At 48.4% G+C, this 15,118-nt stretch overlaps 1 protein-coding gene across 1 annotated transcript in view; it reads left to right on the forward strand.

The window, feature by feature from the left end:
* The first annotated feature begins 31 nt into the window (after positions 1 to 31).
* HMGN1 (high mobility group nucleosome binding domain 1) overlaps positions 32 to 15,118 on the forward strand; it is an 85,623-nt gene continuing 70,536 nt past the window's right edge. Inside the window, exons 1-4 of the mRNA XM_030203837.1 lie at positions 32 to 239; positions 1,576 to 1,611; positions 1,682 to 1,711; positions 1,809 to 1,859. Of these exons, the coding sequence (XP_030059697.1) occupies positions 225 to 239; positions 1,576 to 1,611; positions 1,682 to 1,711; positions 1,809 to 1,859 (132 nt within the window). The 5' untranslated portion in view covers positions 32 to 224. The remainder of the gene's footprint in view (positions 240 to 1,575; positions 1,612 to 1,681; positions 1,712 to 1,808; positions 1,860 to 15,118) is intronic.

Below are 15,118 nucleotides of genomic sequence, written 5' to 3' on the forward strand. Positions count from 1 at the left end.
GGTGAGAAGGCCGTCAGAGCAGGTTAGATCGGTGACAGGGGCGGCGGAGGAATTTGATCTGGTTTGATCTAGTTTCTCTGTGCTGCTTGTTGTTAACTGTTTGCAATTTGCAAATAGTGCACAAGTAGCTACTAATTTGTACCTCTTCGGGCTTCAGAGAGTTTTCATTAATAGACACTGTTTTCCATAATTCTAAACTAGGAGCACTAGCTGACAAGTTCGATATGCCTAAAAGAAAGGTAAGGAAGAGAGCTATGCATATCCGGGGTTTGTGTACAAAATAGAAATAGCTTCTTGATAGAAAACAACCTGTTTTTCCTTGCAATTGTTCTATACTTTGCGCTGTGATCGTCCCTTTTAAGAAAGCTGTAATAGGTTATACGATGCGTTCTGTTCTTGACTGTTTTCCTTACAATGGAAGAGTTACAAATTGCAGTCTGTTAGATAGGATGTTATCTTTGCAGCATATTATTTTTTTTTAGCGATGGGGAGCTATGTTGATGTGGAAAGTAGTTAGTAATAAATATGGTGCAAGAACTACATTTTTTTTGTATAAATATCGCATTAGATAATGCGGATTAGAGAGAAGTTGAGCGCGCCATTTTTATGCGTGCCAGAAGGGTTGTTTCTTTATTCCGAGCACTTGCCTTCACTTTATTATGAAAGTGAAGGGCTTTGTCGCGTCAATCTGTGTCCATAGGCGGAGATGGTTTAGCGTCCCGTACAAATTGCCAGCGCTCGCCCAGGTGCCTTTATACTTAGGATGAATGTCATTCATCGTTTGCGTCTTCCCGGAGTTGGTTCCTCTTTCTTTCTCATCTTCCTTGCTAACTTTTGATAAAGTACCACGGTTCTGATGCTTCTGGAATCTTCTGTAATATCTTCCTAAAGGTGGAGGATTTCGAAATCCCGAAGTCGAACGGATGGCGGGAAGTAGGGGGAGGGGGAATGGTATGTCACGTGCAGGGTTGCCAGGTGGAAAATTTTTTTCCAGCCTAAAGGAGCCCAAAATCCAGCCCAAACCCCGCCCCTGACACCCCCGCCCCCGCGTCATCAACCCCGCCCCCGCCGTCATCGGCCCCGCCTCCCCGTCACTGGCCCCGCCTCCCCGTCACTAACCCCGCCTCCCACGTCACTAACCCCGCCTCCCACGTCACTAACCCCGCCCAGAAACGTCATTAACCCCGCCCACCGCGGCCGAAAAAAGCCGGCGAAAAAACCGCCTCGAAGCCAAAAAGGAGCCCAAAAAACCGCAACCCGCCGCGGGCAAAAATTTCCCGCGGCGGGTCGCGGAAAACCGCCCACCTGGCAACACTGGTCACGTGGTGCGAGTGTAGGTTCTCAGAACCAGGTAATGGTATAGGATAGGGTTCTAGGTCAACAAATTGTGGTCCTTGGTAAGCCATGTATGCTGTGTAAAGAAGACCCTTTAAGGTCTTGTTTACTTGCAAAATTAGTGGTATGATGTTTACATTTTTGAAGGGTAGCGTTTGTGGGGAACGTGTGGTGTTTTTGTATGTTGTTTAGTTCAACAGTAAACATGTATTCCCCCCCCCCCCCCCCTCTTCCCCGTAGGTCAATGCTTCTGATGCTGGTGATGTGAAGGATGAGGTAAGAATGTAAAAACTGTAATCTTTTGATCTTTAAAATTTTATTTTTATTAAAAATATTTTATTTGCAGCCCAAGAGAAGGTCAGCACGGCTTTCATCTGTAAGTACAGTGACTTTTATTTTGGTAGTCAAATTTAATTCCATCATATTTATATTTGAAGTGATTGTCATTCAAAGGTAATTTTGTTGTCTTACAGAAACCAGCACCACCAAAACCTGAACCAAAGCTAAAGAAGTCAGCTGTGAAAGTGAGTATGCATTGGGGTGGTGGGGGGGGGGGGGGGGGGTAAATTCTGTGTGTGTGTACTTACATCCAAATTAAAGAGGGAGGGTACCTTAACTAAATCTGAGCTGGAAAGAACATTAAAGTTAGTGCTTTCTTAGTTCAAGCTTGAAGTAGCAACATGTACAGAAGATAACCAGGGTTGCCAGCTGGGAAAAATTTTCCCAGACCAAAACAGCTGTAAACCCGCCTGTACACAATCCCCATCTTCTGTGTCACCGAACCCTGCATCACCTAACCCTGCCCCTGCATCACCTAACCCTGCCCCTGAAAGGCTTCTATTTAACCAATAGAAGCCCCGGAAAAGCTTCTATTGGACCAATAGAAGCCCCGGAAAAAACCGCCGAACTCGCACAGCGGCGACGGGAAAACCGCCCAAAAAAACCGCATCCCGCGGCCGGTGAAATTTTCCCGCTGCCGCTGGCGAAAACCCGCCCAATTGGGTGGTAAAACTGCCCACCTGGCAACCTTGAAGTTAACTTTATCTTGGTAATCCTGAACTGAGCTCACCTGTGGCTGTAGGTATGGGAGAGTGAAAGTTTCTGGGTGGAGAGAGAGAGGGACTGTTAACAGTAGAGAGTGAATGCTAGGGCCACAGCAGCAAATGTTTTGTGGGTGTCTGGTAGTAGTATAAGCATTTATAAGAGATCACTACAACTGCTTTAAAGTTTTCTTTGAGGCCTCACTTGATGTCATTGATGGAAAGCTTCAAGTATCTTTTACTTCCAGTAATAGTGTACAGGAAATTAAGAGCATGTTTGGTTGTAATTGCTTTTCTGGTGCTGAAATTTGTTTTGTGAGTCTTATAATTTAATGTTACTCGGGTCATAATAATATACCTACAAGGTGTCATTAAGTTTTAGGAACATCCAGGTGTTTGCCGTCTCCTAGGGGGAGATGTTCAAAGCAAACTAGGTTTGCAATGCTTCATTTAAACTGGCTAAAAAGGTCTAGCACACACATTATTGTGCGCCTAATGCACAAAGGGTCTCTTACTATTTGTGGAAGTAGTGAACAAAAACACTATGGAAATCCTATGAAAACAAGTTCATGTGTATTAAAGTTAGCATTCCGTGTGATGCACCGAAAGGAGTGCCTATTGTGATGTTAAAATTTTTCTGGCAGGTCTGAGCTGTTGAAAGGGCAACTTCTCACTTTTTAATAGAATCTTTGTGCACATGTGTGGGGAAACATGCCATCTGCATTTGTGTGTTCTGCCTGTCAGAAAGCAGTGCGCGTGCCTTTTTAATAGTATCTACATGTATATGAGCAATGTGGCCTGTGTATGTATTGTCTGTGGGGAAATATACTATGTGTGTTACATGTAGCAGTGTTGTGGAACAATAAATAAGCCGACAAATCAGTTGTCATGAATGAATATGATGTCAGTTGACGCATGCGTACAACCTATGGTGCATGCAAAAAGGTTTGCTGTACACAGGAGACTACCATGAAGGCTATCAAAATCATTTTCTCTCAAAACTTTGCCACGATACAGGCATGTTCTTTACAAGACTGACACACTTGTTACCATTCTGTGCATGCCCATGGAAAAAAAGCAGAACATCAGTGCTTACTGCAAGACCGTTCTGCACTGTCTACCAGGCTGCATGTAAACTTTCCACATATCTTATTTGCACGTGATTTCCTTTGACTATTGATCACTGTTGCATATTCAGCGGTGGCTATTTACATATGCAGATGTAAATGGTGACTTTTGAGCCTCTCCCCCCTAGTTCTTAGGATTGATGTTGGTGTCGAACTGGTCTTGGTGATGAAGTACAAATGCTCTTGTCCTAAATTTTAAATATTCTGATGAAGACGGTGGTAGCCCAACACATATCCATTACCACAACAACATTTTAAAGTTGGCACATGTCTGGTGTGGTCATTGGCATATGTGCATTGCTTCTCATACTCCCTATCCTTCAGTTAGAATAGATAATAATAAAAAGCTCCTGATAACCTATTTGTTTGGGCTGTCCAGCATAGATTATGTTCCCCTGCCAGCAGACCGAAAAAAAACTGACCTGATTTTCCTAGGGCAGTGATGGCGAACCTATGGCACGCGTGCCAGAGAGGGCATGCGGAGCCCTCTCTGTTGGCGCGCCGCCGGTCGCCTCACCCGAAACTTAGCCCTCCCACCCGGCACCAGCCCTCCCGGCCTCCATCCCTCCCTCCGAACCCGAAGAAATTTAAAAGTCTTCCCTTGTTCGAGTAGGCGGCATCAGCAGTAGCAGCGAAAAGCGTGCTGCTAGTTCGGCGCGTCTTCAGCCTTCCGTCTCTCAAGCTCTCTGGACCCGCCCTCATTTCCTGTTAGGGCGGGACCAGAGGGCTTGAGAGACGGAAGGCTGAAGACGCGCCAAACATGCAGCACGCTTTTCGCTGCTACTGCTGATGCCGCCTACTCGAACAAGGGAAGACTTTTAAATTTCTTGGGGTTCAGAGGAAGGGAGGGATGGCGGGCTGGTGCCGGGAGGGAGGGAGGAATGCTTGACGCCGGGTGGGTGGGTGGGAGCCCTGGTGCACGCTTGGTGGGAGGGAGGGAGCGAGGCCTGGTGCTTGGGTGGAAGGGTGGGAGGCCTGCCTGCTTGCTTGCTGCTGGTGCTTGGGTGGGAGGGAGGCTTGGGTGGCCTGCTGCTTGGGTGGGAGTGCTGGGTGAGTGCATGGCCTGGTGCTTGGGTGAGAGGGAGGCAGGCCTGGTGCTGGGTGGGTGGCCTGGTGCTGGGTGGGAGGGAGGGAGGCTTGGGTGGGAGGCCTGGTGCTTGGGTGGGAGTGCTGGGTGGGTGCATGGCCTGGTGCTTGGGTGGGTGGGAGAGAGGCCTGCCTGGTGCTTGGGTGGGAGTGCTGGGTGGGTGGATGGCCTGGTGCTGAGTGGGAGGAAGGGAGGCCTGGTGCTTGGGTGGGAGGCCTGGTGCTTGGGTGGGAGTGCTGGGTGGGTGCATGGCCTGGTGCTGGGTGGGAGGGAGGGAGGCTTGATGCTGGGTGGCCTGGTGCTGGGTGGGAGGGAGGCCTGCCGCTGGTAGGGCAGGGGGGAGAGGAGGGTGGCTGGAGGGGAGGGCAGGGGGAGAGGAGGGTGGCTGGAGGGGAGGGTAGCTGGACATGGGCGGCTGGAGGGGAGGGGAAGGTGGCTGGAGGGGAAGGCAGGGGGAGAGGAGGGTGGCTGGAGGGGAGGGTGGCTGGACATTTGTGGCTGGAGGGGAGAGGAGGGTTGCTGGACATGGATGGAGGGCAAGAAATGAATAAGAAAGGAGGAAAGTAAAGAAATAAATGGAAAGGAAGCCCTGGAAACAGAGTTAAGAGAACAGATAGCAGCAGAATCAGCGACTAGGACCAATATGGATTGAAATACAAAATCACCAGACAACAAAGGTAGAAAAAAATCATTTTATTTTCATTTTAGTGTTTGGAATATATCCAATTTGAGAATTGACATCTGCTGTCTTATTTTGCCCTGGGTATACTGGAGCTGTAATAACTTACAGAAATGATTTATAATGAAAGAAAATCATGTTATTTTTTTCTCCTATACTAGTATAATATTTTCAATGATGTTTGTTTATATGCGCCAAGGCTGGTGTAAGGGGGTGTGGCTATCATGGGGTGGAGTCATGTGGTGACCCCGCCCATAATGAGTACCGGCACTTCGCGATGAGTAATTAGATTTTGGGTTGCTGTTTGGGCACTCGGTCTCTGAAAGGTTTGCCATCACTGTCCTAGGGTCTGGTGCAGGTTATATCTTGAGCAGATGGTGGATATAGTTTAGACTGGTACACCAGGATCAGTATCTGTACTCCCAGGCCTGCAGCTCCCTAGTTGCTCTACTAATATGTAAGGCAGAGGGAAATTTGGACTTGTATCCTGAGTTACCCAGTCCCTTGTGTCTGTGTAAGCTGGCTTTTATTCCCCCACCCAGTACTCTGTTTGGAAAGAGTATAACAGTATACACAGCGGGCTTAGGAATATTGATTTTAAAAAATGAAAGTATCAACTCATGTCTACTACCACATCTAGGAAGAGTTGTAAGGGCATTTGAGAGTTTTTATGGTGTCCTCTCCCTACTTGAAGGTAGGTTGGAACAGGTAAAGATTCAGGTACCCTACACAGGTTACTCCTGCCAGAATTTGTGCAGAATTCCCCAGCCACAACAGTTTTTTGGGCAGAATTTGTTCTGAGGGGAATTGGATGACTGGTGCCTCCCCCAGGGTCTACCTGAGCACACCATGGTGGTTTAGTGGTCTCTTTGGGGGCAGGAAAGAACCCATTTCTTTCCTGCCCTCTGCTATTGCTTCAAAATGACTACTGAGACCGCAGTAATGCCGCAGGAAGTCTCAAGGGCCATTTGGAAAAAGCAGCGGCACTAGAGCAGTAGCAGCAGACATGAGAGAGTGGGGTTATTTCCTGTCCCAAAGAGATACTTCAGATGCAGCAGCTGCTGCTATTCCTACTTCACAGCTGAGTACAGGGTGGCTGGGAAGAAAATGGTGGGGGGAGGGAGCATTTAAAAAAAATGGTGGATGCTATGGGTGCTGGTAGGGGGAGTGGGAAAATATGGATGTAATTGTATTGGTTAAATTATGACAAACTTTGGTGCAGAATTTTGGCAGGAGTATCAGGTTATGTGGCCAGTGCCTTGGTATATGTTTGGGTCCCATGAGAGGTAAACAAGAAAGGGGATTAGAACCTGCAGTTTGGGTGAAGAGAGGATTGAGTGGACAAATTTCCTAGCACTTCAGGGTGGTGAGAATGTTAGCAGCTTCCAATCATCCTATCCCCTTACTGGGTTTGAGGAAGGGAAACTTTATTTTAGGTTGAATAATTCTGTTTCACTAAACCAGGTTTTAGCATGAGCAAAGGTGGCTTCTGCGCATGAGACTAACTTCATGCATCAGACCTTTTGAGTGTAGAGGCTGCACCTGGCTACAGCCTTATAATATGCCTCTCCACAGTGGTCATAGCCAGTCATTTGGAGTTATACACCTCAAGATGGCAATGAATCCATTAAGATGGCTGAAGTTTTCCAGCCGGAGAAAGAAACTCTTTATTGTTTCCAGTATGGCATATATGGGAGTTCTTTCTTTCTAGATGAAAAATGTTCTGTATCCTAGATGGAAAAAGCATAAAGCCTCACTTGGTTTCCAGGTGACTTGTTCATATCCACCATAACTATAGCCCTTGCTGCAAATTCTAGGGTGGTGGCTCAGGAGGTAGTACCTTGGGTACAAGTATACGTCTTCAACATTTTTGCTCTTCTCTTGTGTGATGGATCCTCTGTTGAGCCTTAGATGCCCTTTTCCTCTGTATTGTAGGTCCAGAAAGTATGTGAGAAATTGCCTGTCCAAAGATGCCCCCCTGAAGGGAATGGATTGGGAGGGGTGACTTTGACCAGGGCAGTTCACAAAGGAACAGTGGCTCCAGTTAAGGACACAGGGCCCTTAATTGGGCTAAACAGTGCCCCGCTCATTAAAATTAATTGGATCAAGATAGAGACATGTCACCGATACATCATTAGCTGATTGGAATGAGCTGAGGAGCCTAGCTGAAAATGTCGGAACTAGCCTTAGTCGAGGATAGATCTATCTGCAGCTAAGATAGCCAGCAACATTTGTTTGTCTTTTTTAAATGCTGCCATTGTTGGTTCCCATATTTTCAGATCCCATGAAGTTGATTTTATCTCAAGTTGACCTCTGGTCAAAGAAAAACATCAAGGAGCAATTTCCTCTTGAGAAAGAGAGAACAGGTGACCACCTTCAATCCTTAGCTGTCCTCTGGACTGGCTTAGATGGGTGAGTTATGCACTCCTACCCACAAGTAGGTGGAGACTGAAAACTATAGAATTCTGATGGAGCCTATAAGTTAGCTGTGCAGTTCCTCTCAGAGTTAGTATTTCTCAGTCTCCCAGCAGGTGGTAGAGGTGCTAGCCTGTGAGTTCTCAACCTGTATGGTAGGCCTGGAGATTCCTAGCCCAAAGGGGGGGGGGGTTGAAGAGGGTTGGGATCAGTGGTGTTTGTAATTCGTTCTGGCTCCTAATTCATCTGCTTCTTTCTTTCCCAGGGCTCCTTGACTGCTGGTTGCGGCTTGGGGGGGGGGGGGGGGTCACATTGTGCCCTGGGGGTGTCAAACTTGGGTGGCCGGGCCCCTCCGCCCATATACCTCCTGATTCCTTGGCCCCGAGGGGTTCCTTTTTGTGCCTCGACCCCTGGTGCTGACTAAGGGCCTTGAGTGCCTGGGAGATGAGCCTCATCTTTGTTCTGTGTTTCAAAAAAAAATCTGTAGCAGTGCTTTGCAGTCTTTGTTTTGAGCTTGGTTTGGCAGCCCCTAGACTTTTTGCCTTGCTGGCAGGCAGTATTCTGTGATGTTCTTGGACCCCTCCCCACTTCTTTCTGCAGCTCCTGACCTTTTTTTCTAACTAGTTGAGCTATAATTACTTCTATGGAGACTTTCTTCTGATACGCAAAGGAAAAAGCCTTCCACTCTTTTTGCTTGACATCAGTGCTTACCGGGTTATTGCCTGTGGAAAGGTACCAGGACAAGTCCAAGATACTCGGTTTATTCCTTTAAAAACATTTAAAAGTATGCACAATACAGTCTTCGCATGCAATATGCAGGATGCACTTGACACATTCTGATACAAATTTCCTAGCAGACTGTGTTTCGGCATGTATGCTTTCATCAGGGAACCTGTAACATTTGCATCATCACTAAAACACAGTGGTAGTCTTTCTGGCTTTTTATGCCTTTTCAGGAAGACGCTACTTGTTTTTTTTCATTGGTATAGCTGTTTGTCTTTGCTTTAGCTTTTTGTACTTCTTCCTGTCATCACTGTAGCTTGCAGTTTTGGTGTTGATGCAATGTTGACAGGTCCCCTGATGAAGGCATACATGCCGAAACATAGCCTGTGTTGGGAAATTTTTCTCAAGTGCATCTTGTATACTGCATGCAAAGACCGTATTGTGAATATTTTGTGGGGTTTTTTTTTTGTTTTTTTTTTAAGGAATAAACTGAATATCTTGGACTTTGTCCCTTTGCCTTCCACTCTTTGCTTGACTTCTTTTCAGCCAGTTTATTCTGAGCTCTGTTTGCCTAGGACAGTGTTTCCCAAACCTAGTCGTGGAGACACCCCAGCCAGTCAGGTTTTCAGGATACACACAATGAATATTCATGAGAGAGATTTGCATGCAGTTGAGGTGGTGCATGCAATTCTCTCTCATGAATATTCATTGTGGGTATCCTGAAAACTTCTGACTGGCTGGGATGCCTCCAGGACCAGGTTTGGGAACCACTGGCCTAGGAGGAGCATTTTGTTTTTCACCGGTGGACCAGTATTAATGCTGTGTTTGTCAACTTGGGGGGGTACCTTTTGGCTTGTTCTCTTGATCCAGTTTATACCTAGGTTTCAGTTCAGTTTGGGGATGTCTTGTTTGGCTGTAGCTCCTGTTTAAAAGAAAAAAAAAGTGAAGCAGAGGTATCTTGAGAGTCTTGAGTTTCCTCCATCTCTCCTCCCCCCCTCCCCCCCCCCCCCAATACCTGAACCATTGAAGTCTCCTTTAGAAGACTGTATGGTGAGTTTGTGCTATGTTCAATTTTTTTTCCCACCAGTGTTGGTATTCTGCCACTATGTGTGTGTGCGCGCACCTCTGCCCTCTGTTCAAGCAGTCCCTCAGCCCAGAGTGCTCAGCACATGAGGCTGGAATACTGGTGGCAGAGGGGTAGATGGAATCTTTCAGAAAGAATAGTTGCTTGTTGGTAATGGTGGTTCTCTGTGGATAGATATCTTCCAGCCACACAAGTGACACTGTTACACTGACATTGCCAACCCGGCAGATTCCAAGCACAAAGGTCTCTAGAAAAGACTAATGTGCATGCATGGAGATTTCTGCTGTACTGTATGTACTGTACACTCCATTACCCTTCGGTTACTGTCTTTCAGCTTGCTTCAACTCCAGGAGGGTGGGAGGGAGATTGTGTGACTAGAAGATTGTTTGTCCACAGAGAACCACAGTTAAGCAACTATTCTTTCTCTATGGCAGAGGATTTTGCAGCCACAGAATTGGTGTCTCCCAAGCTCAGGATTGCAGGTTATTAAGAATAAACAGTCCAGAGTCCATCCCTGAAATCGGTCCTTCAAGTGGTGGAGGCGAGTTGAACCCTCAAGAGAGTTAGACTGTCCAGAAATAGTCCATTTGTGACAATTTGTTGATGCAATAATGAAAATGTATGAGAATTTGACCAGGTTGCCGCTTGACATACATGTAAAGAAGCTGTTTGTAAATGTGCCTTAGTGGTTGCCACTGACCGGGAGAGTATGTGCTGTAACTCTGTGAAGAAGTAGAAGTTACAGAATGACACAGTGATAAAGTTTGTCCCTGTCTCCGTTCCTGCTCCATCCTTGCAGGCTCTGTCCTCATCTGCAGAAGCCTCGAACACTTATTTCCTTAGCATCCCTCCGGATCGGCCCAGGATTGGACTGATGGGTTGTGCACGCCTACCAGCAGGTGGAGACTGAGAAAAAAACTCTGACTCTAGAGAGCCAATGAGAGCCCTGGTCATGTGACCCTAGTCTCAGTATTTTCTCAGTCTCCCAGCAGGTAGGACGTGAGCCTATTAGTCTCTCTTTTTGGTATTTGTAGATATTTTCTTTATTGGTTCTTCTGTGCCCAGGAATTTTATTGAGGTCATTCCTGATACTAAGTGCCTTAGTGTTCAGCCTCTGGGGTGTTAAACTCGGGTGCCCCGAGTCCCTCCCCCCTATTTCCTCCCCATCTCCCTTCTGGTGTATCCCCACACAGCTTTATTAATAACTAAGGGAAGGGCTACCCTTTCATTGTAAAGGAGTATTGCCTTTGGGAGAGGCAGCCAGTATTTAAAAAAAAAAAAAAAAGAACTGAAACAGCTGAGTAAGCTATCTGTTCCCCGCTGACTTAACGAGCAGGCAGCTCTGTCAGGCAGCTCTGTGTTTTCAACTCTGTGGGTTTCAGCACCTGTTTTGAAAAAAAAAAGAGCTTTGAGATAGGGGAAGCGAACGAAGGCAAGCAAGTACCCTTTTAGTGCTTTATTGCTCCTGTCAGCCCTTGGGTTTTTAGCTGCTAAAAAGGCGCGAACCGCGTTGCCGCTTTCTCGCGAGTGCTCGCTTGTTGCCGCGATGGCGGAGAAGTTGAAAAGATGTGCAGTCTGTCAGCGTCGGGGGGTTAATGCCTCCGGCGCCTGTAAATTTTGTACAGCGCTTGACATGCCCGCCGTTTCTCTTCCTCCGCCGGTTTTGCCTTCGGTTCCGTCGGGGGTTCCGATTTCGCCGTCGCGCTCCCTCGCTCCTACTTCGGAGATCTCTGGCTTAGAAGCGCCCGCGGCGAAAGTGGTGCGAACGGCGGCCATTTTGTCTCCTGCTCCTTCAACGTCGGGTGCCGCGTCTGGCCCTTTAAACTCCGCGATTTTGGGAGATGTAAATACGGAGGTCCTGGCACATTCGACAGCCACTCAGGGAGGAGGTTTTCCCCCTGAGTTTGTTATTCAGATGTACCAGGCCTTCCTGATGCAGCGAGAGGGGCCAGCAGCGGGGCTGGCAGGGACTACAGCGGGGCTGTCAGGGGCTATGGGCAGTTTGGTTCCTACTGCAGCTAAGTCTAGGACATGTGAGTTTCCTTCAGATCTGGTACCAGAGCATACTTCAGACATGCCTTTTTTGGAGGAAGAGGAAGACTTAGGACCGGCACTTAATGAGCTGGCTTGGGAGGATCCTTCCTCTTTAGATCCTGACTCTGTTCCTTTGGGCCAGGGGGAAGATCCCTCGGTGGCTAGAGTGTTTCATAAGGAAGATTTACAGGATCTTATTGTTATGGTGGCTACTACTTTAAATTTTGATGATCAGCCTCCAGCTTCACAAGTCCGTAAGGTTGATTTGTTGGTTAAGGGCTCTAGGGCTTCCAGCAAGACCTTTCCTATGCATGAGGACATTTGGGATGTCATTAAAGCGCAGTGGGAGGTCCCGGATGCTGCTTTTCGGCCTACTAGATCCATGTCTCGTTTATATCCAGTGCCCGAAGCTGATAAAGCACTTCTTAAGCTGCCAGTGGTTGATGCTGTGGTCTCTGCGGTTACTAAACGCAACACAGTCCCAGTAGATGGAGGAACGGCGCTTAAAGATACTCAAGACAGGCGTTTGGACTCTCTTTTGAAGCATAATTTTGAGGTTTCCTCTCTGGCACTGCAGGCGGCCATTTGCGGATCTTTAGTGGCCAGGGCCTGCTTTCGTTGGGCCGAGAGAGTCTTGGATAGATCTTCGGATGATCTTGCAGCTATAGATGTCGAGGTGGCAAAGATTGAAACGGGCTCTGCTTTTTTAGCCGATGCCCTATATGACCTGTTGAGGGCTTCTTCTAAATCTTTGGCCCTGGGAGTTGCAGCTCGCCGCTCTCTTTGGTTGAAAGGTTGGTCGGCAGATGCGGCCTCCAAATCTAAGTTGAGTAAATTTCCCTTTAGGGGGTCATTTTTGTTTGGAGAGGATTTGGACAAATTGGTTCACTCCCTAGGAGACTCTAAGGTGCCTCGTCTCCCTGAAGATCGGCCTCGCCTATCCAGTCGGGGTGCCTTGTTTGGACGTGGTAGGCTAAGGTCTTTCCGTAGATTTCAGCCTGATAAAGCTTCTCAGCCTCAGAGATCGCGTTTCTTTACCAGGAACCAGTCCTTTCGAGGTTACCGCAGAGGAGGCAGATTCTCAAGCGGCAATTTTCGCTCCCCTGCGCGTACTTCCCAATGAAGGTGCGAGGGCCCCTTCTCTGGTACCTGTCGGAGCTCGGCTTTCTCAGTTTTATCAGAGGTGGGCCCACATTACATCAGATCAGTGGGTCTTGGAGGTGGTTCGAGACGGATATGCCTTAGAATTTGCAAGGCCTATTTCAGACGCCTTTCTGGAGTCTCCCTGTCGCTCTCCACTCAAAGCGCGTGCGGTTCGGGAGACTCTACAGAGGCTCTTAGATCTTCAGGCGATTTATCCAGTTCCTCCTGCCGAGTACAAGCAAGGTCGGTATTCCATTTACTTTGTGGTGCCCAAAAAGGAGGACTCCCATCGTCCTATTCTCGACCTCAAAGCTGTCAATCGCGCTCTCAAGGTCACCAGTTTCAGGATGGAGACCCTTCGGTCAGTCATAGTAGCAGTGCGCAAGGGAGAGTATTTAACAGCTTTGGATCTGACAGAAGCCTATTTGCATATTCCCATTCGTCCTGCTCACCACAAGTTTTTGCGTTTTGCAATTCTAGGCCGGCATTATCAGTTTCGCGCTCTGCCTTTCGGCCTGGCGACGGCGCCGCGCACATTTACCAAAGTGATGGTCGTGGTGGCAGCGGCTCTCAGGAAGGAAGGGATTCTGGTTCATCCCTACCTGGACGACTGGTTGATAAGGGCAAAGTCTTATCAGGAAAGTTGTCAGGTCACGGAGCGAGTAGTATCGTTCCTGCAGTCCCTAGGTTGGGTGGTGAACATTGCCAAGAGCCGTTTGGTTCCCTCTCAGTCTCTAGAGTATTTGGGGGGTCACCTTCGATACTGCGAGGGGTCGAGTTTTTCTTCCGCAGGGCAGAATCCTAAAGCTCCGGTCTCAAGTTCTGAATTTGATGCATCTGAAAGTACCGTGTGCTCGAGACTATCTTCAGGTTCTCGGTTCCATGGCTGCCTCGATAGTAGTAGTTCCCTGGGCCAGAGCTCACATGAGATCTCTTCAGTGGTCTCTTCTGACCCGGTGGTCTGCTCAAACAGATTCCCTTCTGGTGAGACTGCCTTTGCGGCTCCGGGAGCGAATCTCTCTGTTTTGGTGGCTACGGATGCAGAATCTCAATGTGGGGATGCCGTTGGAGCCTCCGCGGTGGATTCCTCTAACAACAGATGCCAGTCTCCGAGGCTGGTGGGCTCATTGCCTGGACAAGTGGGCCCAGGGCCTCTGGTCGCCGCTGGAAGCAGTTCAATCCATCAACTTTCTGGAGACCAGGGCGATTCGGTTAGCTCTGCTGCACTTCGGTTCTCTTCTGGAGGGCACAGCTGTGCGAGTTCTTTCGGACAACGCCTCGGCAGTAGCCTACATCAACCGCCAGGGAGGTACGAGGTGCCGTCTCCTGTGTCGGGAAGCGGAGAGTCTCCTGGCGTGGGCGGAGATTCACCTCACGGCCATCTCAGCCTCGCATGTGGCAGGAGTGGACAACGTGCAAGCAGACTTCCTCAGTCGTCACACTCTCGATCCCGGGGAATGGGCTCTGAGCGATCGGGCGTTTCAGTTGATAGTACAGCGTTGGGGTCTTCCAGTACTAGATCTCTTCGCCTCCAGGCTCAACTCCAAAGTTCCTCGCTTTTTCAGTCGCCGAAAAGATGTAAGGGCGGCAGGGGTAGACGCCCTCTTGCAGCAATGGCCCTCCGGCCTTCTTTACGCGTTTCCTCCATGGCCACTAATAGGTCGTCTCCTTCAGAAGATCGAAGACCACGGGGGGCCGATCATTTTGGTGGCACCGGACTGGCCTCGGCGTCCCTGGTACGCGGATCTCCAGCGTCTGTCCGTGGCGTCTCCTCTTCGTCTTCCGGCACACAAGGCGTTGCTGGTTCAAGGACCAGTTCTACATCCAGATCCAGCTCGATTTTGTCTTACGGCTTGGCTCTTGAACGAGCTCGTTTAACTAAGCGAGGATTTTCAACGCCAGTGATTTCTACCATGCTGCAGTCTCGTCGCCGTTCCACTTCGTTAAACTATATTCGCACGTGGAGAATTTTTGAAGATTGGTGTGCAGAAGCTGACATTGTTCCTTTTCGGGCGTCAGTACCTCAGATGTTAGACTTTTTACAGCGAGGTTTTGATAAGGGGCTCTCTCTTTCGTCGCTGAAGGTGCAGGCGGCAGCTCTGTCCTGTTTCAGAGGTAAAATAAGGGGTAAGTCTTTGGCTAGTCTTCCCGAGGTGGCTCGTTTTTTGAAGGGGGTCTGCCTTCTTCGTCCTCCGGTCAGATCGGTTTTTCCATCTTGGGACCTTAATCTGGTGCTTTCGTCTCTGACAAAGCCTCCTTTTGAGCCTTTACAAACATCTCTGAAGGATTTAACGCTTAAGACGGTGTTTTTGGTGGCTATCGCGTCAGCTAGAAGAGTCTCAGAGTTGCAAGCTTTTTTCTGTAGATCTCCATTTCTGGAATTTTCTAAAGAGCGAGTGGTCCTTCGGCCGGTTCCTTCCTTTTTGCCCAAGGTACTATCTCGGTTTCATA

This window comes from Microcaecilia unicolor, chromosome 5 (genome assembly GCF_901765095.1).
Source record: "Microcaecilia unicolor chromosome 5, aMicUni1.1, whole genome shotgun sequence".
Classification (NCBI taxonomy): Eukaryota; Metazoa; Chordata; class Amphibia; order Gymnophiona; family Siphonopidae; genus Microcaecilia; species Microcaecilia unicolor.